The 21,351-nt window shown below is 46.4% G+C and overlaps 1 protein-coding gene across 10 annotated transcripts in view; it reads left to right on the forward strand.

Moving 5' to 3' along the window:
• LOC146355356 (uncharacterized) overlaps window positions 1-21,351 on the forward strand; it is a 44,709-nt gene that overhangs the window by 2,362 nt on the left and 20,996 nt on the right. The window contains exons 1-4 of one of the 10 annotated variants that reach the window (XM_084830517.1): window positions 12,703-12,793; window positions 13,715-13,771; window positions 15,037-20,941; window positions 21,300-21,345. In XM_084830517.1, coding sequence (XP_084686643.1) covers window positions 20,816-20,941; window positions 21,300-21,345 — 172 coding nt within the window. In that variant the 5' untranslated portion in view covers window positions 12,703-12,793; window positions 13,715-13,771; window positions 15,037-20,815. Of the gene's footprint in view, window positions 1-3,584; window positions 3,729-10,664; window positions 10,858-12,577; window positions 20,942-21,299; window positions 21,346-21,351 lie in introns of those variants that run through there. The other 9 variants (XM_084830509.1, XM_084830514.1, XM_084830519.1 and 6 more) reach the window with 9 other exon arrangements.

Raw genomic sequence — 21,351 nt, forward strand, 5'->3', positions numbered from 1 at the left:
GACCCTGCCAGCCACAGTAGACAGCACGAAACAAACAAATAGTCCGACCTCGTATAAGGCAGTTTCCTATGCACCATCAGGACAATATTAAGCCACCCCCACAGCCCTATTCAAGCATTAGAAATCGGATTTGAGTAAATGTGCAAGGAGAGAGGAGCATGCCAACCCCCTCTGTCACTGTGTCTGCTCCCTCCAGCTTCTGAACAGGAGAGCCTCCTCTGCCCATGGTCTGAGCCCCTTCTTCCAGAGTTCGGGTGCTTCCAGATGAGGCTTTTTATCCCGCCATTGAACTGCCTCATCTGCCTTTTAACTGGTATGGCTAGCCAGTGATGGCTGATCTTATCAGGCAGGCGGGAGCACGGAGCACACACCTGTGGCACCCACATTCCCCATCCCCCCCATGTCAATTTCTGGCTGCATTGATGAATTACCTGAGCACTGATTTGAATGACTTGAGTAAGTGTATGCAGTGTGTGTGGATTTTTATATATTTATTTAGCCTTGGGTGAGTGTGAGTGTGGGGTGGGGTGGGTTTTCATTTCTTTCTTGGGCAAGTAGATTTCCAACCGCTGCCACTGCCACCGTTTTGTTTCTGGAACAGCAAAAAAGTGGCTCCAAATGAGTACTTTTTTTAAAGTGAGTGATGATTGTGATTACTGTTATTATACTACATACAATGGGGTACAGGCTCTCAGAACTTGCAGCTGGGTTCCAAACATTGTTTTTCTGCGTGGCCCTGAGATGATGGTGATGATTTGCGGTTTGGCTGTGTGGATCCTCTCCCCATCCCCATTTTGCGTTCCTAACCTTAATGTTACTTAATTCTCTGTGCAATGGGAGTTGTTGCTAAAACAGGAGAATGGGATCCAAAGGAATATTTTTTTTCTGGCTGTGTGAATTTCCCCCTTGGTTTGACTCATCATCTTACTTGATTCTTTGGGCAATGGGAGTTGTTGCTGGAACAGGAGAATGTGGTTCCTTTTGTGTGGCTGTGTGAATTCCCCACCACTTGCTGCTCAATCATGTTCTTAAAGTTCATGTGCCTCAGAGCATTTCTACATGAGGCCTTTATTGCACACTCGTGACTGGTCACTCACAGAATTCTGCAGGTCCTTTATGTGATGTCGTCAACCTCCAGGGCCCCTCCCACGGTTTATGACCTTTATCTTGCTTTTTAAAGGATCGGAGATAACCTGATAAGGAATATTTATCCAATATATTGGCCATGTGTAATGGCAGAGTTGCACTATAACCACAGTGCCATCTAGTGGCTGTAAAATGAAACAGATAGAACTTGCTGAGAAACAAAGTCCACAGTTCAAAGCATGTGTCCACCCGTGTAAAGGAGCTGATCTTAAATCTGCAAAGAATTCAGAAGCAAAAGCCCCAGTAAGGATGCAGCCTGTTAGGTGTGTGTGGTGACGCTCTCAGTTTCCCCTTTCTGTGATATGGGTTGCTGGCTGCTGAAGATTCAGAAGGCTGCTCTGCCTCTTGTGAACCCTTGTTTCTGCCTCTCATCGCCCTGACCTCTGCCCCACAAGCCTTAGTGATCACCAGCCACCACTGCTGCTAGCAGCCCTCCATCTGGAAACACCTTCATGTATATTTGTGTACAGGTGTTTCTATGCTAATTCTAGAAGCCTCTGAGCCAAGATGGAAGAGTGCCTGATCTTAAAGGACAACTTACATATAGCAGACATAATGGAAAACTGCTAGAATGGAAAGAACCAATAGAACACAGTCATCTCTGGATAGAAACTCTATATGAAGGTCAGCAAAGGGCATGCTGAGATGGTGTCACTTTATGGGCATTTCTACCGTAAAAGCCTTGTGTAGAAAAGCTCTGTATGTCAAAGAGGCTGAGAGACAGTGTAGAAAACCTAAAAGGAGCAAACTCTTCCACAGAAGTGCTATCTGTGACAATTCCAGGCTCCAAAAGTAATGGGGGAGGGGCATGCTGTACCAGAATGCTCAGGTTGATCTTGAGATGGAATGCAAAATCAGGGGAGCATCCAAACGAGGAAGGGTTGAAATAATGGGTGACTTCATTTACCCCCATATTGATTGGAAAAATGCATATTCCAGTCACAACAAAGATTTTATTCAATGACCTAAATAACTCAGCCCTACAACAGTTGGTTATGGAATCAACCAGAGGTAAGGTGCCCCTGGACTTAATCCTAAGTGGTGCTGCCTGGGACTTAGTATGAAATGTGACTGTTGTCAAATGAACCGGAAACACTGACCACATGCTATCAGACTTAATATATATTTATGTGGGAAGTTACCAAGGATGTCCAACACATTTGACTTCAAAGGAGGAAACGTCTCTAAAATGAAGGAACTGGTAAAAAGGAAGTTGAAAGGGCAAGTCGAGGATTAAATCTCTTCAAAATTCTTGGAGGTTCCTCAACACCACAATAATACCAGCCCAGCTAAATCTGGTTCTAAATCAGTTTGCAGGCTCTCTACAGGATGCCGTGACCCTGCCATGACCTTTTTGCACTAAATGCCCCTTTGTTCCGTTTTTAAATAGATCGCAGAAAATGAGCTATCAAATTACCCCTGTTGTGTTCCGCTTCAGTTTCCTCCGTGAAAAGACTTAAAGCGGCAAGAAGAGGAGTGAGAGCAATGAAAGATAATGGAAGACTCAGATACGGGGGGAAGCGGCGGGGAAAGAAGTGCATGTAAAGGGAGTCAGTGGTGATCCTTCATTTAAAACAGAAGCAGAAAGCCCCATTTTAAATGCAGGGTTTTAGGGTGGTGTAGAAATGCCCTTAATTGTGCCTGTAAGTTGCCACGAGTGCTATTCTGGGGTAGAAAGGTGGGGTGCAAATCAAATGAATACGTCAGAAAACATTGAGTAAGAACTTGGCAGTGATGCTAAGGAATACAGAGGAGAAACAAACAACGTGGTTTACCATGGAAGAAAGATGATAGGGGTTTATCGGCCTTGGAGTGATTGCACTGTAGAAAGGCTGAAGTCGTTTATTTGCAAAGGTGTAATATCACCTCTCCACGCTGTCCAGCAGCCAGAGGGTTGCTCTCTTAGGGGGCCTCCAGACGAGGCTTTTATCCTGCCATCGCTCTGCCTCATTCACAGGGTTTTGCAGGGGTTCAGTCTTCATTGGCTTCCGCTTGTAGCTCTCCCATATTTTCCCACCTCTTCTCTTTCTGTTTTCTAAATGCACCCCCCCAACCCTTTAAGGAGAAAAACAATGCCGCACAATATCTTTTCGTTCAAACTCCTGAAGCCATCTGCTGGCAGCACCCTTAGGTGTGCTTTGTGCTGCTACAGTGCAAAGAACCAGAAGAAATCATAGCTGATGTATAGTTGCACTACGCACAAACACATCCCAGCAAAATGTTCTTATATATGTCCCCAAAGACACTGAAATGTAGGGAATCATAGATCACTGCTGCAAGAGACAACAGGAGTGGAAAAATCAGTGACCAAACTGTGAAAATCATGTTTAACTTACACTTATTACCTTATGTAATGTAATGCAAAATACATAAATGAATAGAAAACAGCTAAGAACCAACATCAACAGAGATCAACAATAAAACGATTCTCCTCCCAGTTAATCTACCCAGGTCAGAGCCTTTCCTCCAGAACTGAATGACAATATGTCGGTGTTGCATTATGAATGGACCTGGCCCAGTCTGAAATGACGGAGGACAAGTTGGGGAAACTCTTCAGATCACTGTGGCTGGGGCTGGCTTTGGTGAGTGGAAGTTATCTCTGATCACTGCTTGCCTTGCAAATGTTTTGGTCGCTGTGTTTGGTCACAACCGTGAACCCTACAACTGCAGGCAGGGACTGGGTGGCCTCCTTACCAGTGGGTGAGGCCTTAGCTGTAGGGAAAGAGGTGCTGTGAGACCTTCCTGGCAGCATGCTAGTGCCTTGTGTATAGGAGAAGGCAGGGAATGGGTGATATTTCTGCCATTGCTGTGTGTTGGTTGGTGCCTTCTTTGCATAGACAATCTCAGGGGCAGCACCAAGAGAAACACTATGGGTGGGTGGTGATGGAGCTGCTAGAAGAGCTGCTGTGGGGGTGGGCTTCATCGCTCCATCGCCTCCTTTTTTCTACCGATACTACCATTCTGAGATTCAGGGCGCAATCCAATGGGAAGAGGCACATAGGATTACAAGCATGGAAACAGCGGTGGCATGGAGAGAACCATGCCGGAGAGGGGGCGGAGAGGAGACTATGGTTCGTCCAGCCTCGGTTCCCAGAAGCCGAAAAATCCTATGGCCCTCCTGACACTCTCAAGCTGCCATAGGATTGCTCTCTTAGGGTGCTTCAAGAAGAGGCTTTCACTGCCCTCCACTGGCAGCACCCTTAGGTTTGCTTTGAATGAGCTCTCGGGGGTCCCTCTACCCCAGTGACTCTGGTCGTGAAAGCTCCAGAAATGGCTTAAGAGAAATACTGGCTTGGCCACATGATGTCTGCCTGGCCATATGATGTCTGGCTCTTCACGGAATGGTTCTCAACCTCTAGCTTTGTGAGTGGACCAAGGAGAGGGAAAGAGGGCTCCTCCTTTTGTCCTCCAGCTGGCCCGTGGAAGGGGCCAGTGACTCTGGTTGTGAAAGCTCCAGAAATGGCTCAAGAGAAATATTGGATTTCCTATGAAGTGGACTCAGCTGCATGCTCATGCCCTGGAATGCATTCATGCAATGTTTTCATCAGAAAACATTGAGTAAGAACTCGGCAGTGATGTGAGGCAAGGAATACAGAGGAGAAATAAACAACATGGCTTACCATGGAAGAAAGATAACAGGGCTTTATTGGCCATGGAGTGATTGTCCTGCAGAAAGGCTGAAGTGGTTTATTTGCAAAGGTTTAATATTACCAGAGATATTTCATGCATCCGTGGAATTCCTGCAGGTAGGGACTTTGGAATGCATCTTTCTGTATACACAGTTCTGGGTACATTACTGGTAACACAGAAAGGTGCATTCCTACCTGCTGGAATTCCATGGGTGTATGAAAGATCTCTGGTAGTATTAAACCTTTGCAAATAAACCTTTGGACTTCAGCCTTTCTACAGTACAAGCACTCCATGGCCAATAAAGCTGTATCATCTTTCTTCCTTGGTAAGCCATGTTGTTGATTTCTTCCCTGTACTCCTTATCTCACATCACTGCCAAGTTCTTACTCAGTGTTTTCTGGTGAAAACATTGCATGAATGCATCCATGCCAGGGCATGAGCATGCAGCCAAGCCCCACTTCATAGGAAATCCAGTATTTCTCTTAAGCCATTTCTGGAGCTTTCACGACCAGAGTCACTGCGGTAGAGGGACCCCCGAGAGCTCATTCAAAGCAAACCTACGGGTGCTGCCAGCAGCATGAACAAAAAGGCATTGTGCAGCATTCCTTTTCCCCTTAATGGGTGTTTTTTTGAGTTTAGAAAACAGAAACATCTCTGGTAATATTAAACCTTTGCAAATAAACCACTTCAGCCTTTCTGCAGGACAATCACTCCATCGCCGATAAAGCCTTGTCATCTTTCTTCCATGGCAAGCCATGTTGTTTATTTCTCCTCTGTATTCCTTGCCTCACATCACTGCCAAGTTCTTACTCAATGTTTTCTGATGAAAACATTGCATGAATGCATTCCAGCAGGGCATGAGCATGCAGCCGAGTCCGCTTCATAGGAAATCCAGTATTTCTCTTAAGCCATTTCTGGAGCTTTCACAACCAGAGTCACTGGCCAGCTGAAGGACAAAAGGAGGAGCTCACTTCCCACCCTTCTTGGTCCACTCACAAAGCTAGAGGTTGAGAACCATTCTGTGAAGAGCCAGACATCATGTGGCCAGGCAGACATCATGTGGCCAAACCAGTATTTCTCTTAAGCCATTTCTGGAGATTTAACAACCAGAGTCACTGGGGTAGAGGGACCCCCGAGAGCTCATTCAAAGCAAACCTAAGGGTGCTGCCTAACACCCTTAGGTTTTCATACCACCCATGGAATTCCAGCAGGTAGGAATGCACCTTTCTGTGTAGAGGAAAATCTGCCCAAGAGCTGCAGGAACTGAAATCCTGGGTGGCTAGTCTATAGTTGAGTTGGGAGACACATTCCAGCTCCATCCGACTACCTTGTTTCTCTTCTTTTAACAAGTGTGTCTGTGACTCACTTGACCAAGAGTTTCACCTCACGAGGGTAAAGTCCCACATCCTTAATGGGGCGTCTGCTTCCAGATTCTTTGGGGGATGAAGACCGGTTCCTTTACATGGGTGGACACAACCTTGGAATTGGGGAATTCCTTTCCCAGCAAGTGCGTCCTGCCCGAGATCAGGACGCACTATCCGGAGTAGGAGTGAGCCAGCCTGGCTGCTGGTCCCACCTCTGCCCCTGCCAAGACCCCTTAAATGCATCATATTGAGTGTGCTTTGCAGCACAGTAAACAAACAAATTGTGAGTGTAGTGCTTAGCCCACTATGGTTTCCATTACTCACAGTGACGGACTCGACCTTGGGGGAGCTGGGGGTGGCGACAGCCGATAGGAAGCTTTGGCGTGGGCTGGTCCATGAAGTCACGAAGAGTCGGAAGCAACTGAATGATTAAACAACAAACTCACAGTTATCTCACAACTCACATGGAACTAAACACATCTATTACTAGTCACGTAGAGTTAACATACACAGATTATTAGGAATTGCACTCCTATGAAATGCAATGAATTCTTATGAATTATACACAAGCACACAGTAAAAGCCTTGTGTAGAAAAGCTCTATTTGTCAAAGAGGCTCAGAGACAGTGTAGAAAACCTAAAAGGAGCAAACTCTTCCACAGAAGTGCTGTCGGTGACAATTCCAGGCTCCAAAAGTAATTTAGGAGGGGCAGGGGAGATGCTGGACCAGAATGCTCAGGTTGATCTTGAGATGGAATGCAAAATGAGGGGAGCATCCAAACGAGGAAGTGTTGAAATAATGGGTGACTTCAATTACTCCCATAGTGATTGGAAAAATGCATATTCCAGTCACAACAAAGATTTTATTCAATGCCCTAAATAACTGAGCCCTACAACAGTTGGTTATGGAATCAACCAGAGGTAAGGTGCCCCTGGACTTAATCCTAAGTGGTGCTGCCTGGGACTTAGTATGAGATGTTAATGTTGCCAGATGAACTGGAAACATTGACCACATGCTTAATATATATTTATGTGGGAAGTTACCAAGGAAGTCCAACACATTTGACTTCAAAGGAGGAAACGTCTGCAAAATGAAGGAACTGGTAAAAAGGAAGTTGAAAGGGCAAGTCAAGAGGATTAAATCTCTTCAAAATGCTTGGAGGTTCCTCAACACCACAATAATACAAGCCCAGCTAGAATTTATACTGCAAGTTTAAAAAGTTAGCACCAAATTCAAGAGGTCACCAGCATGGTTAACAAGCAGTGTCAAGGGAGCTATTAGGGAAAAGAAGGCTTCCTTCAGAAAACGGAAAGCTTGCCCAAATGAACAGAACAAAAAGGAGCATAAACTTGCACAATGGAAATACATCCAAACAATAAGAGATGCACACACACACAAAAGCATTTTGAGGAGCATATAGCTAGCAACATCAAGGCAAACAAAAGAGAATTATTTAAATATATCAGAAGCAAGAAACCAATTAGGGAGACGGTTGGACCCCTGAGAGTACTAAAGGAGGATAAGGAGATTGTGGAGAAGCTGAATGAATTATTTTCATCTCTCTTCACTGCAAAATATGTATGACGGATGCCTGTGCCTGAACTGATGTTTTCAGGAAGGGAGTCTGAGAAACAGAGGCAAATAGTGGGGTCAAAAGATGAAGTTCTTGACCTTATTGACACACTGAAAGCTAATATCACTGGGCCTAGATGGGAAGAACATAAGACTAGTAGCAGCTGCTGTAAAAAGGGCAAATTTTATGATAGGCATAATTAGGAAAGAAATCGAAAATAAAACTGCCAATATTGTACTGTCCTTATACAAATCTAAGGTGTGACCATGCTTGGAATACCGTGTACAGTTCTGGTCACTATGCCTAAAAGAGGATATTGTAGATTTGGGGAAAGGGCAGAAAAGGGCAAATAAAATGATCAAGGGGCAGGAGCAACTTCCCTCTTTAGAAATACATGAAACCGCTTGGACAGAATGTACAGAGTTATGGGGTTCAGTGCCACCAGAATGCTGATGACACCCAGCTCTATCTCTCATTTCTATCTAAATCCAACCAAACTATTCTGGTTCGAAATCAGTGCCTGATGTCAGTAATGGACTGGATGAGGCAAACTAATTGAAGCTTGATCCAGACAAGACAGAAGTGCTTTTGGTCAGTCAAAAGGCAGATCAGGAAATGGGGATTCAACCTGTCCTGGGTGGAGTTACACTCTTCCTGAAAATTCAGGCTCACAATTTGGGTGTACTCTTGAACTCTGCCCTGAACCGGGATGCTCAGGTTTCAGCAGTGGCCAGGACTGCATGTGAGCAGCTCAAGCTAGTGCATCAACTGTGCCCGTTGCCAGAGATGTCTGATCTGGCCACAGTCATGCATGCCATAGTTACATCCCACTTGGACTACTGTAATGGGGGCTGCCTTCGAAAAGTGTTCAGAAACTTCAGCTAGTCCAGAATGCTGTGGCCAGGCTGTTGAATGGGATTGGTTACAGGGAGCACGCGACTCCCTTGTTTCAACCAGGGATGTTGGAGAAATCCGCAATGGAACCAAATAAGCTTGGAATTTCTTGAACCCAGCCTGTGGATTCCGCAGTGGACTGGCTTTTCCCTTGTCAGGTGGATTCTGTGGACTTGCAGACCAGTTTTCTGACTTTCCCAAATTTTGCACAAATTTCCCAGTAGAAAAATATGCAAAAAATTTAAAAGCTGGCCCCAAATGCGCATTTCCCCCATAGGCTAAGCATGAAAATGCACATCTGGGGGGAAACCAACCCCCCCCCCTCTGATTCTGTTGATGGGCAAATGACAGAACAAAAGGCACCTGACAATCCGCGAAAAACAAATGGGATTTTACACAGTCCGTACATCCCTAGTTACAACAGTTTCACTGGTCTGTTTCTGGGCAGAATTCAAAATGCTGATTATGACCTAGAAAGCCCTGGAAAGCTTGGGGCCAGGCTACCTGAAAGACTGCCTTCTCCCAAGCAAGCGAGCCGGTTCTTAAGATCTTCTGGAGCGGCCCTTCTTTTGATACTGCTGCCTTCAAAGGCATATGTGGTGGTGACTCGAGAGAAGCCTTTCAGTGGTCCCTCCCAGGCTGTGAACTCCCTCCCAAGGGAGGCTAGGTTCACTCCTTATGTACTGTCCTTCCGCCGGCGGGCAAAGACTGTTCTATTCAACAAGGCCTTTGGCCCCTGAGTGGGTCTGTTGGGTTGGGCGATGTTTTTATTTTAATCCTGTAATTCTTATGTCTTTCTTGTATTTTAATGTATTCCTTTCTTGTTTTAATAAATCTTAGGGCTCCTTCACACTGGGCTTTCCTCCTGCGATTGAGATTGCCCTTCACAGAAGTTTGCAGGCTGTTTACATGATGCCGTGACCCTGCAGTGACCTTCTGCACTAAATGCCCCTTTGTTCCGTTTTTAAATAGATCGCAGAAAATGAGCTCAGGTTGATCTTGAGATGGAATGCAAAATCAGGGGAGCATCCAAACGAGGAAGGGTTGAAATAATGGGTGACTTCATTTACCCCCATATTGATTGGAAAAATGCATATTCCAGTCACAACAAAGATTTTATTCAATGCCCTAAATAACTCAGCCCTACAACAGTTGGTTATGGAATCAACCAGAGGTAAGGTGCCCCTGGACTTAATCCTAAGTGGTGCTGCCTGGGACTTAGTATGAGACGTGAATGTTGTCAAATGAACTGGAAACACTGACCTCATGCTATCAGACTTAATATATATTTATGTGGGAAGTTACCAAGGAAGTCCAACACATTTGACTTCAAAGGAGGAAACGTCTGCAAAATGAAGGAACTGGTAAAAAGGAAGTTGAAAGGGCAAGTCGAGGATTAAATCTCTTCAAAATGCTTGGAGGTTCCTCAACACCACAATAATACCAGCCCAGCTAAATCTGGTTCTAAATCAGTGCCTGATGTCAGTAATCTTCTCTTTCTGTTTTCTAAATGCAACCCCCCTCCCAACCCATTAAGGAGAAAAAGAATGCCGCACAATGTCTTTTCGTTCAAACTCCTGAAGCCATCTGCTGGCAGCATCTAGTGGCTGTTTTAATAGCGCAACCATCCGACTTAATTTGATACTTCATTATTTCCGGATCTTTTAAAGATGGAATAACTGGGAAATATCACTAGATGTGCCCTGGAGGTTGATGACATCATGAAAAGGACCCACAAACCTCCATGAGTGAGCAATCTCAATAGCAGGATAAAAGCTCTGTGTGAAGAAGCCCCTTGTCTCTAGATAAGCAGGTGCAATAAAAGTCTCTGTAACCTACCTATAATTATTGACAATGCCAACCATGGTAGGCTGTCATCTAACTTTCTTTGGTCCTCCGCCACTTCTTGATTTGCCTTCATCAGGTATTCCTGCTTCTCTGCCAGTTGGTTCTCCAGTATCTGCAGAATATACTGGGCCTGATCTCTATTCTCTTTATCATGCTTCAACTGCATTTTTAATCTTTCAAGGAACCTCTCTGTTGATTTCTTTTCCAGCTTCAGTGTCTCCAGATGTACGATCTGCTGCTCTGCTTGGGAGTCAACTGCCTTCCGCCAACATTCAGACGCTGTCGCTGCAGCTGCCGTTTCTTTTGCGGTTTGGTCAATGTAGCCCATCACCTCCTCATGAGTGGCAGAGTCAGCCTGCTTCAGGCAGGAAGCAAAGGACAGCAGGGAACCCAGACTCTTGGTGAAGTTTTCCACAACAATCTTCTCATAGTTTTCATCTTTTCGTTGAGCAAAGATGGAAAGGGCCATTGTGAATCACCTAGAGCAGATGTGGACAGATTTCAGGCTTGCAGGAGCTATATTGGGGGTTTTCTTAGAACCCAGAGGTCCCCCAACTGGAGGGCCAGGTGCAAAATGGCAGCTCAGGGGGCGGAGACAGATGCAACATAGTGGTGAACCCCATGACCCATACACTGGGATGGCCTGCATATACATGCACAAATCAACACCCAAGATACAGGTCAGGGATGCTATTAGCCTAATAGAGGGAAGTGGAGCCTTTTTGTTGTTGCTGTTGTTAGGGCTGGGAATCAGGAACTGTTGCAAATCTCCTGCAAATCATCCAGCAATCTAACCGTAGATCCTGATCTAGCTTCGGCCCATCCCTAGTCTAGAGAAAGGGACAAATTACAGGAGAGAAATAAAAACAAAAACAGTGCAGTGTCTTGTCACATATTAGCTACTAACAGATTGTGACCAGCTTTCATGGCCTAGAGCTCCCTTCACCCAAGCAAGCTGATGCCACAAGAAATGCTAGTCTTTAAGGTGCCATGAGACCTTGTTGCTTTTGCTGCAATGCAACAGACTAACTTGGCTACCCCTCTAGAAACTGTTGCAAAGGGAAATATTGTTTAGTCACATGGATCATTTCTTTATATTCACTGCTCCTTCCAACAGCTCCAGATTCAAGCATTAGCTCCAGCATGCCTGATGAGGCTACTAGGCCAGAATTACTTCTTCCAGTCCTGGAGGAAGGGTCATAAGGGTCCCATGCTGAAGTATATTATGGAGGCTCCAAGCCCTCTAACCATTATGCCATACTCCTTCTTCAGCCAACACTCATGCAGGCATGCAAAGCCCTCTTCCCCTGTACTGCTAACCCCATACAATGCTATGTTGCAGTTTGCCAATGTTAAATTTTCTCCACATTACCTTTTTTTAAAGGTAATGGCTCCCATGTCAAGTGATGTGGGATAAGCAACTACTTTATGCTAATGTAATTGTTACTAAAAGTAAAAAATTAACATGCAAGAGAAAACTCGCTGATTGAAATACCCTTTTGTGAAGTTCTCTGGGGGCCACTTCGCACGTATTAGTTTTCCTACAGAGATGTAGAAAAAATGCATAAAATTTGCAATAATAATAATATAGCATTTTCATTCACTTACATTGACTTTGTAATCCTCATAACAATACCTCTAAGCATTTCAACATTCTCTCCCCAATGCACACCACTGTGTGTGAATATTTACACATATGACAGTATGCACCTTTCAAAATGATTGTTTTCTCCTATACTGTTATTGGAAATCAAATCTCACGGGCATACCTGCCTTGATTCCCCCTTACGGTGCCTTTGCACTTACTTTTTCAAACAGCATTAATTACTCCAGCATTAACTTCAATGGTAAAGTACTTCTTTTTCTGTACTGTTTGCACCACCAGTGGGGATTAAACTACTGTTGCTCCTCTCTCCTTTGCTCCCAAGATGAGACAAAGAGTACGGACAATCTCATAGTCCCTTGCAAGGGAAGCCGGAGAGGGCTGCCTTATGAGATCATATGAAGCTGCCTTACACAGAGGCCATTGGCCTGTTTAGCCCATATACTCAGCCCTACCATTTCTGCCCAAGAGGACACAAGCAGCAACACCCCTGAACCATTCATATGATTTCTTTCCAGCCTTGCAAGTGAGTAGGAGAATGGTAGACTACTCCTGGATCTTCCAGCAAGAGCAACTAGAAGGAAACTACTGGTGTGAACTCACCCTCTCTAAAATGCTGCTCTCTTCTGATCCTTCTGCCTCAAGTCTACCTTGGAAACTGTCCCCTGCACATCTGGCAAAGCGGCTCTTTATAGAAGGAAGGGAGGAAGCGTGGAGGCCCCCTCCAGTGGCAGGTAAGTGTCCCTGCATCAACTTTCCATTTATGAGGGGCAAACGACGCTTATGTGAAAGGTGTGGTTGACGCTGAAAAGGGCAACAGGACATTTAATCCCCTCCTCCTCCTCCTCACCCCCTGTATAACCAGAACAAGTTAGCCACGTCCTGCTGTTAGAGCACTGTGCATTTTCCCAAACCTGTCCTACATTATTGGCTGCCACTAAGACTCAGGTACATTTTAACTATATATATATATATATATATATATATATATATATATTCATTCCCTTCCTCCAAGGAGCTCAGGGCAGCATACATGCCCCCTCCCTTTATCCTCACAACAACCCTCTGAAGTAGGCCAGACAAAGAGATAGTGAACTAACCCAAATCATTCAGTAAGCTTCATGGCTGCTCACCCCAGGGGGTCTGTTATCCTGGGAGCTGCCCAGGAGAATAAAATAATTCAGGGCATGGTTGCTAGTTTCAGCAGCAACCACCCGTTTAATGTAATGTAGAGTTTGCTCCTGAGCTGGTGAACCTTTTCCCATATCTCCATGCCAGGAAAAGCTTCACTTATTAAATTTCTGCAGGTAGGGCTACTGTTAAAGGCACAGGAGCAAGGATAGATTTTGAAAAGCTGGCAACACCATAGGCAAGCCACTGTCTATTAGGATCAACTATTTCTACACATGTATGCACGCACACACCTAAAATACAAAGATTATAATATTGTCCTATCCTATAGGGCTCTCATAAGGGTTACTGAGATCATTTTAGAGCACCTGGAGAAAGCACTCAATAAACGCAGGCAGGGCGCTCCTGCTATTTAGCTGGGGGAAAAGGAGGGTAAGGAGAGACGTGATAGAGGTGTACAAAATTATGCCTGGTGTGGGGAATGTGGATATGGAGACATATCTCTCCCTCTCCCATAATATTAGATCCCGGGGTCATCCCATGAAGCTGATCGGTGGGCGATTCAGGATGCATAAAAGGAGGTACTTCTTCAAACAGCACATAGTTCAACTATGGAATTCACTACCACAGGATGTAGTGATGTCCACCAGTTTGGATGGCTTTAAAAGGGATTTAGACAAATTCCTGGGGGAAAAGGCTATCAGCAGCTACTAGTTGTGATGGCTCTATGCTACCTCCAGCATCAGAGGCGGTAAGCTTATGTACACCAGTTGCTGGGGAACATGGGTGGGAGAGTGCTGTTGCACTCATGTCCTGCTTGTGGGTTCTTGGTCAACAGCTGGGTGGCCACAAAAGCTAAGCTAGCAACACCAGAAGAAATCTCTGTCAGCACCCACCATCACAAGGTTGCTCAGTGATTATGCCCTTGCATTAGCCTTGTATTTTCATGCCATTGTCATGTGCTGATTGGTGCCTATTCATACACAGCAATGGCTCCAACATCACAGAAGAGCTGACAGCATCACTATTAGCACAGACCATAATGGGGCAGCGTACAGGCAGGGGTATAGCCCTGAGCACTTTCTTTGCCTGAATGTCCAATTTCTGGGATCCTGCTGAAGGATCTGGGGTACTGGAAGAAACCTCTACCTGAGGACCTGGAAAGCTGCTGCTGCTCGGAGCAGTTAATAGTGGACAAGATGAACCACTGGTGTGACTTAGTGTGACAACCTCCTGTGTTTGTCAGTGGCAGCCATAGGTACAAACCCAGGGGTCCCGGCAGAGAAGGGCAAAAGCCCTCTTGGCGTGCAAACAGCCACCATTTCCCCAGGGCATTCCAAGCAGCGTGCCCGTCCAAGCAGAGCAGCCAGCCAGCTTTGTAGCCCAGAGGCATTCTTCTATCATGCCTTAAGTACCTATGGAGTCCCCAGAAGAAGGATTCAGGTCTCGCTGAGCTAAGGGAATCAGTGCTCCTGCACAGACAGACAGCCTGAGAAAAAATTGTACCCTATGCCCACGTATGAAAAACAAGTTGGGGGCAGGGAGGGTGTTTTGTTTGTTTGCAAAAGGAACATGGGTGCAAGGGTGAAAACCATCACACCAGGGAGCTGACAGCCCCAGAAACTGGCTGGTGGCTCACCCGGAAAGTGCACTGCAGTGGGAAACAGAGGCTGTGTTTCCCCCAGCGATTTACTCCAACCTGGCAGTGTGGAGAGGTCTCTGTGTTTCCATGACACTGCGGCCATTCAGCGCCAGCCCCGCATTTTATTGCAGAAAAACAGCTTCTTCTGAGACCGGTTATAGTCTCCCTGCTTACTTTGGCTCCATTACTGACCTGTTTCCACAGCCGCACTGGGTTCGGTATCACAGTCCTGCCCAGGGATGAAGAGATGCACACAGACGCACCCCTGACATACAAGCGCAGTGTCCGCCCACCCTGGGCATCCCTATGACGTTCCCAGTCAAGGTGGTGGCAGGGAAACCAGGAGAGCCGCTTCAGGGAGAGTCCTTAAGTGGAAGAGCTGCAAAGACAGCTTCATGGAGAGTCGTTAAAGCCTGTCCCAGTTTAGGGAAAGAAAGGAGAGGGGGATGCTGCACACCCGATTTTGCTTTTCGCTCCTCTTCGTTAAAGTGAAAGTGCACTTTAAAACTCACTTTAAAGGAAAAAACAAAAGGGCTGGAGCGGAGCAGAACGGGACGAGGGAGGCAGAGATGAAGAGATGCACTACTAGTATATCATCCACCGGCTCTCTGCACCATTTCCTCCCTGTGTATTTCTCCTTTAGCGCTTTGTACCGCTTTGTGAAGGCATGTGCTGGGGTGTTACTTCTGAGTAAACTCGTTGGCTGTAAGGCTTTCCTTTCCTGGGAGTAACTGCCAGTGTGGTTTGCTTCTGAGTAGGCATGCATAGGAGTGCATCCCCTTCAATGCATTAACTTGGAACTTCCCCCTCCCATTGATGTCACTGACTGCTTCTCCCTTTTGCTCACCAGTTTGATGGGCATTTTTCCTCCCAGGGTGGAGAAAGGCTTGACAGGAGAAAGGTTTGACAGTTAGGATTTCAATGGGTATTAAAAGTGCCTTCGATTGGGAAGCCAACCAGCCACTACTTCTTGTAGCCCACCTTGCAGGGTCACTGGGAAGACTGAATTAGGGGGAAGAACAAAAACAGCGGGGGGGGGGGAGCCAGCCACTATCTCTTCTCCTAGGCCACCTTGCAGGGTCATTGGGAAGCCAGAACAAGGGGGGAAAGCAACAACAGTGGGGTGGCGGGGGAGAGAGCCAGCCACTATCTCTTCTCCTAGGCCACCTTGCAGGGTCGTTGGGAAGCCAGAATAAGGGGGGAAAGCAACAACAGTGGGGTGGCGGGGGAGAGAGCCCGCCAGTAACTGGAACAGAGCAGAAGGGGGCAAGGGAAGGGAGAATCAGCAAGAGGACGAGGGGGGAACACCGATGGGGTAATCAGACCCAACCCAGACTCCACGCAGCCATCAAGAAAATAATTCGATTAGAGCTCCGTGGAAACTGCACAGAGCCCCAGGCTACAGCGATGATAAGCCGGGTCTTTAAGGACTATGGAAACAGGAAAGGGAGAAGATGCAATTGGGGAAACATCGCAACAAAGCTGCAAACTTGTTTTCCGACGTGATACCTTTGGTTTCTGAACGTGTTTGTTCGTCTGTGTGTGTAATCTTCACTGTGTACTTCATGCATCCAATGAAAGCTTCTGCCACAACAAATGTGCTAGTCCTTCAGGTTTCATAGCATGAAGATGAAAACAGGGTGTGGATTGACTTATGCCCCCACGGGGCTGTGATGAAAATTGCAACTCCTCTTTGCCCAGCCTTCGGCTGCCCCTGTGTGGCTGGTGGAAGCATAAGGCCACCTGCATCCTTGCTTTATTCTAGCATCCACAGATAGCAGTCTATAGTTACTACAGTATGTATAATACAATCCTGGGACCAATTGGAGGGCCCAAACCAACACATGGGCCGGGTTTGGATGACACCCCACATAACCCATGGTCTGTTTTAGGGTTAAATAACCCACAACAAGCCACAGTGTGTCATCCGAACCTGGTCATTATCTGTTTAGCTCTTGTGAGTCTGTCATGAGGGGAAAGGGTTCTCTGTCAGGATGTGGGACATAGTTTGAGTAGCACAGGTGAAGAGAGCTAGAATACCTGATTTCCATTCCTAGGAGGCAAGTAGAGAGAAGCCAGGATGCTTGGGTTCCATTTCCTAGCTCTGAAATCGAATGGGAGTCTCACAGAGCAAACCATGTCAGCTGGCACAGAATCACATACATTTGTGATTTATGAAAAGCCTATACAAAATCTGTCTCTTGGGCCATATGCAAAATGCCAGGTTAGGTCCTGAGACCTGCCAGGGACTACAAAAAGAGGCCCTGTGCAGCGTGGCCCTGTGGAGTGCCTGGAGCACAACCCCTAATTGGCCCTTAAGAGCTGCCCACAGGGGACTGGAGCATTTTCTGTGAGGAGAGTCTAAGGAGAGTTGAAGACTGGAGAGAAGAGAGAGTGAGGTGCTTACAGAAGGAGGGGGAATAAAAAGGAACCATCCAGACAAGGCTGTGAAGAGAGCAGCCGCCACCTTCTTCCCTCACACTGCAGCATTTACTGAGCAGCAACTCCACCAACAGGGCGTATGGCAGAGCCTGAGGCCTACACTTTCATCCCAGGACTGTAAAGTGAGAGACATCAAAGTAGCGCTGGGCCGAATGCAGCCCTTCCGCAGCGCTATTTGTTCCAATTGAAAAAAGGGGGAGGCATTTCGGGTGGCTTTCAGTTCAGAGGCTTGGGCAAAATCTTATAATTTTGCATGGTGGGGGATGACTTATAATTACAGACAAGGTGGCAGAGTTTCTCCTCTTTTTCCACAACAAAAGTTTTGCTGCCTTTGCCACAGGATGGCCCAATGGACATGCTCTGGGGCATTGTTGGAAAAAAGGTGGCTGCCTCCACTGGCCGCTCCCATTGCCTCCATCTTCATCCCAACTTGATGTCACATCCTGCCATCAGGGAGTAGGGCTGACCATATTTGCATAGTTTGGGGACTAGTAAAAAGGTAGTGGAGGGGAGGAAATGGACTTTATTACGCTCAGAAGAGACAAGAGATGCTGTTGTGGGACTAACGCTGCCTGGATGAGAGATGCTGCACCAACCCCCATCAGCGTCAACACTTATTGTAAGTAAGCAAATTATTGTAGATGCAGCAGATGTGGGATGCCACTGAAAAACACAGATCTCTGTGTCGAGGTCTCCCTGTCACTCCCCCTCACATAGCATCCCGCTGTGGCGATTCCACATGCACAGTGTGTGAATGGTAAAGGTTTGTGCATATGCATGGTGGCTGGTAGGTCTCTGTCAGGGGAGTGTGAGGCGGGGTTTGGCAGAGCGTGGGCAAGAATGACAGTCTGGCAGTGGGAGAAAGGGGGAGTGGCTGGGTGGGGATGGAATGCAGTGTGATTGAAGGAGAGCTTGTGCAGGAAAGCGGGGGACGAGTCAGATCAGTCTGGGAGGAAGGTAGACTGGGTGCAGCTAGAGGAATCGACTTGAGCTTGGGAGATAAGAGTGGGAACATCTAGTGAGATAGTCTGTGGGATAGGCAGTGTGTCAGCGAGTGTGAGAGGTTTTTCTGAACAGAGAACTAAAAGCAAGAGTTATATTGTGCAGTTTATAGTGTTGACCTTTGTTAATCATAAGTTGTACATCGCCCAGAGTGGCTGGGTGACCAGCCAGATGGGCGATTAATAAGTTTAATTTTTTTTAAAATATCATCATCCCTGATATCCTTTCCTCATCCCAACCTAGTTCCTATTTCCAATCCTGTTGTACCAAAGACACCTTCTTTGTTTTCAATTTTAAAAGACAGTTTCCGTTTTAGTTATTAGGAAGGGTTTCGTGGAATAACCCCCACATGCTGGCTGCTTGGCCTGTGCTACCAAAAAGGAAGAAAGCAGCTCAAAAAGGGTTATTGGTGGCAGCGACGGAGAGAGTGGTGAAGCGTCACAATACACAAACAGAGGGTTGTGGGTGAGAGCCTAAAAGTGGCTGGGTGAGGAGAAACACTGACCAAAGCACCTGACCTGGTGACTAGAATTAGAATCGTGAGGTGGTTAAAAAGACCTCAGGTCCTCACATCTGCCCTAACCATTTTCCCGCCCTCACCAATAACGTGAGGCAGGGAAGTGTATAAATCTTAAAGCCCATGTGGTGCTTTAGCATGTCAGACTAGGGTTGGGAAGATCTGAGTTCAAATCCCTTCTCATCCATGAAACTCATTGGATGATTTTGGGCCAGTCACTACCTCTCAGCCTCACCTACTTCAGGAAAAACTTCCTGACTCAATACGGCAATGGAACCAATGACCTAGGGAGGTGGTGGGCTCTCCCACACTGGAGGTATTCAAGATGAGGCTGGACAGCCATCTGTCGGGGATGCTCCGACTTGGATTCCTGCACTGAGCAGGGGGTTGGACTCGATGGTCTTGTAGGCCCTTTCCAACCCTACTATTCTATGATTCTATTATTATACTTCACAGGGCTGCTGGGAGGTGGAGAGGGGGCCTTTGTATGCTACCCCGAGCTCCTTAGAGGAAGGGTGGGATAAAAATATTATCAATGATATCAGTAATATACATGGTTGATGGGATGCAGAACTCAGGCTGACCACAGTGGTCTTCAGTGACAAATTTAGTTTGTTCATACTGGAGTCCATTTTGGGAGCTTTCCCCATGTTTGCTGTATCATAACATTTTTGTTCTTCTTTCCCTGTAAATTTTTGCATTTAACTTTCCACCACTTGGAGTAGGGATGTGTTGAAAGCAATATATAATGGTAAATACTAGGAGCAGCCTTTGCTAACTGGCAGGTTGCTTGCTGCTAATAACACCTGTCCTGGTCCAGTGTATTTTGTTATAATGGAGAAAGATCTGGTTGTCATGGAGACGGGGATATAAAAGACACTTCAGAGGCCAACTGGGATCAGTGTGAAGGAAGGGGTGGCTGGAAGAAGAGGTTGGCTTTGCTTTTCAAACATTTTCTTGGTAGTTCCTTCATCTACACTGAATGGTCTCAAGTATGGCGAAGCAGCAAGGTAGATTTGTAAGGTGAAGAAAAGGGTTTTTTGCCTACTGCCATGCATGGTGTGTGGAAGAAAGGCCTCTCTCCTTGAGGATGGCATTCAGCCTCAGCAGCAGGTAAGAAGAGAATGGGGCCTAGAGGCCAAAGTTTGGAGCAAGTGTGAAGAACCTCTTTCAGCCAGAGGAACAAATTATATTTCGGGGAACCTCTTGGGGGCCACATTGCAGTGGTGAGTGAGGCCAAAAGCAAAAGGGGCTGGGCCAAAAATACCAGGATATTTTAGCTTAAGTTCTTACTGCCAGGAAAAGCAGTAAGGAATGCCTTAGGAAATGCCATTGGAAAGGCATTGTAACTTTTTAGAATGGGAAGGGGGGCATAAAACCATGCAAAAGCTGGGAAACCACCAAACAGTTGGTCAGTGGAAAGGAGTGGGGCCAGCGGAAAGGGACAAGACCATTTGGGAAACCCTGGCGGGGGCAGTTTAAAACCCCAAGCAAGCTGGATTTGGATCCCTGGCCTTGTTTCCCTGGTTTAGAGAGATGCAGGGGGGGGACGGGGACGGTGGTGTATTATCCGGTATATAAGTGGGAGATGGGTCATTCATAAAGCACATCATACCGCTAGGGAGCGACAGGGAGCAGCAAAGTGAAAATAAATCCTGACATGGGAGACAGGAGAAGTGTGATGTCATTAGGCTCATCAGGTTTTCAACTATGCCAACCTTCCCCAACCTGATGCCCTCCAGATTTGTTGGACTGCAACACATGCTTGCTGGGAAGTGTGGGAGTTGGAGTCCGACACAACTGGAGAGCATCAGGTTGAGGAAGGGTGCTTTATGGTGTGCCTTCAACATAGCTGCTTGGTCTGCAAGAACTAGCAGTTGCTAATGTTTACGTCTATGCCAAGAAAAGCATCACCAGCTAACTCCAGCATATCAAGCCACTTTTTTTTTTTAAAGCAGAGCTACAGTTGCAAGTGAAGAAGTTGGTAGTTCTGGATGTCACACTCGTTTGTATTGTTACTTGATGCCAATAGATTTGTTTCCTTGCCATCCCAGGACTTCCCCTTTTTCACATGACCTCAGATTTGAGAGTCCTTATCAGTGCAAATCCTATGCATGCCTTCTGGGAATGAATGGGACTTACTCCCAGGTAAGTGAGTATTGCAGCCTGTGTGTTCTACACCTTTCCTCTCTGCTGTCCCCTGGTTATATTTTGAGCTAGAAACACCTCATTGCTCAAGCAAAGACCCAGGCCAAAGAGGAAGCCTTTTAGGCCCTTCCTGGCTAGGCTAAACATTCAGTGGCTAGTCTGAGTGAGAGGGGCCAGTCTTGAGCCTGAGAATATTTCCTGCCAGGAAGATGGTCCAAGCTGCAATTCTGATAGCTCTCACAAGAAGCAACTGTACATAGAACCAAAGGCATCCAGTTCTAGCCCTTATAATCCTTGACAATACTGTACTCAGAAAACAACATAGCTATTATCGGCTGATCTATTCCCCCTTTTTTAGATTCCTAGTGATGATATTTCACAGAGCTGGCAGCAGAAATTGGCACGTGAGT

The sequence above is a fragment of the Heloderma suspectum genome, chromosome 2 (genome assembly GCF_057233095.1).
Source record: "Heloderma suspectum isolate Gila_16-S chromosome 2, 16-S_ref, whole genome shotgun sequence".
NCBI classification, from domain to species: Eukaryota; Metazoa; Chordata; class Lepidosauria; order Squamata; family Helodermatidae; genus Heloderma; species Heloderma suspectum.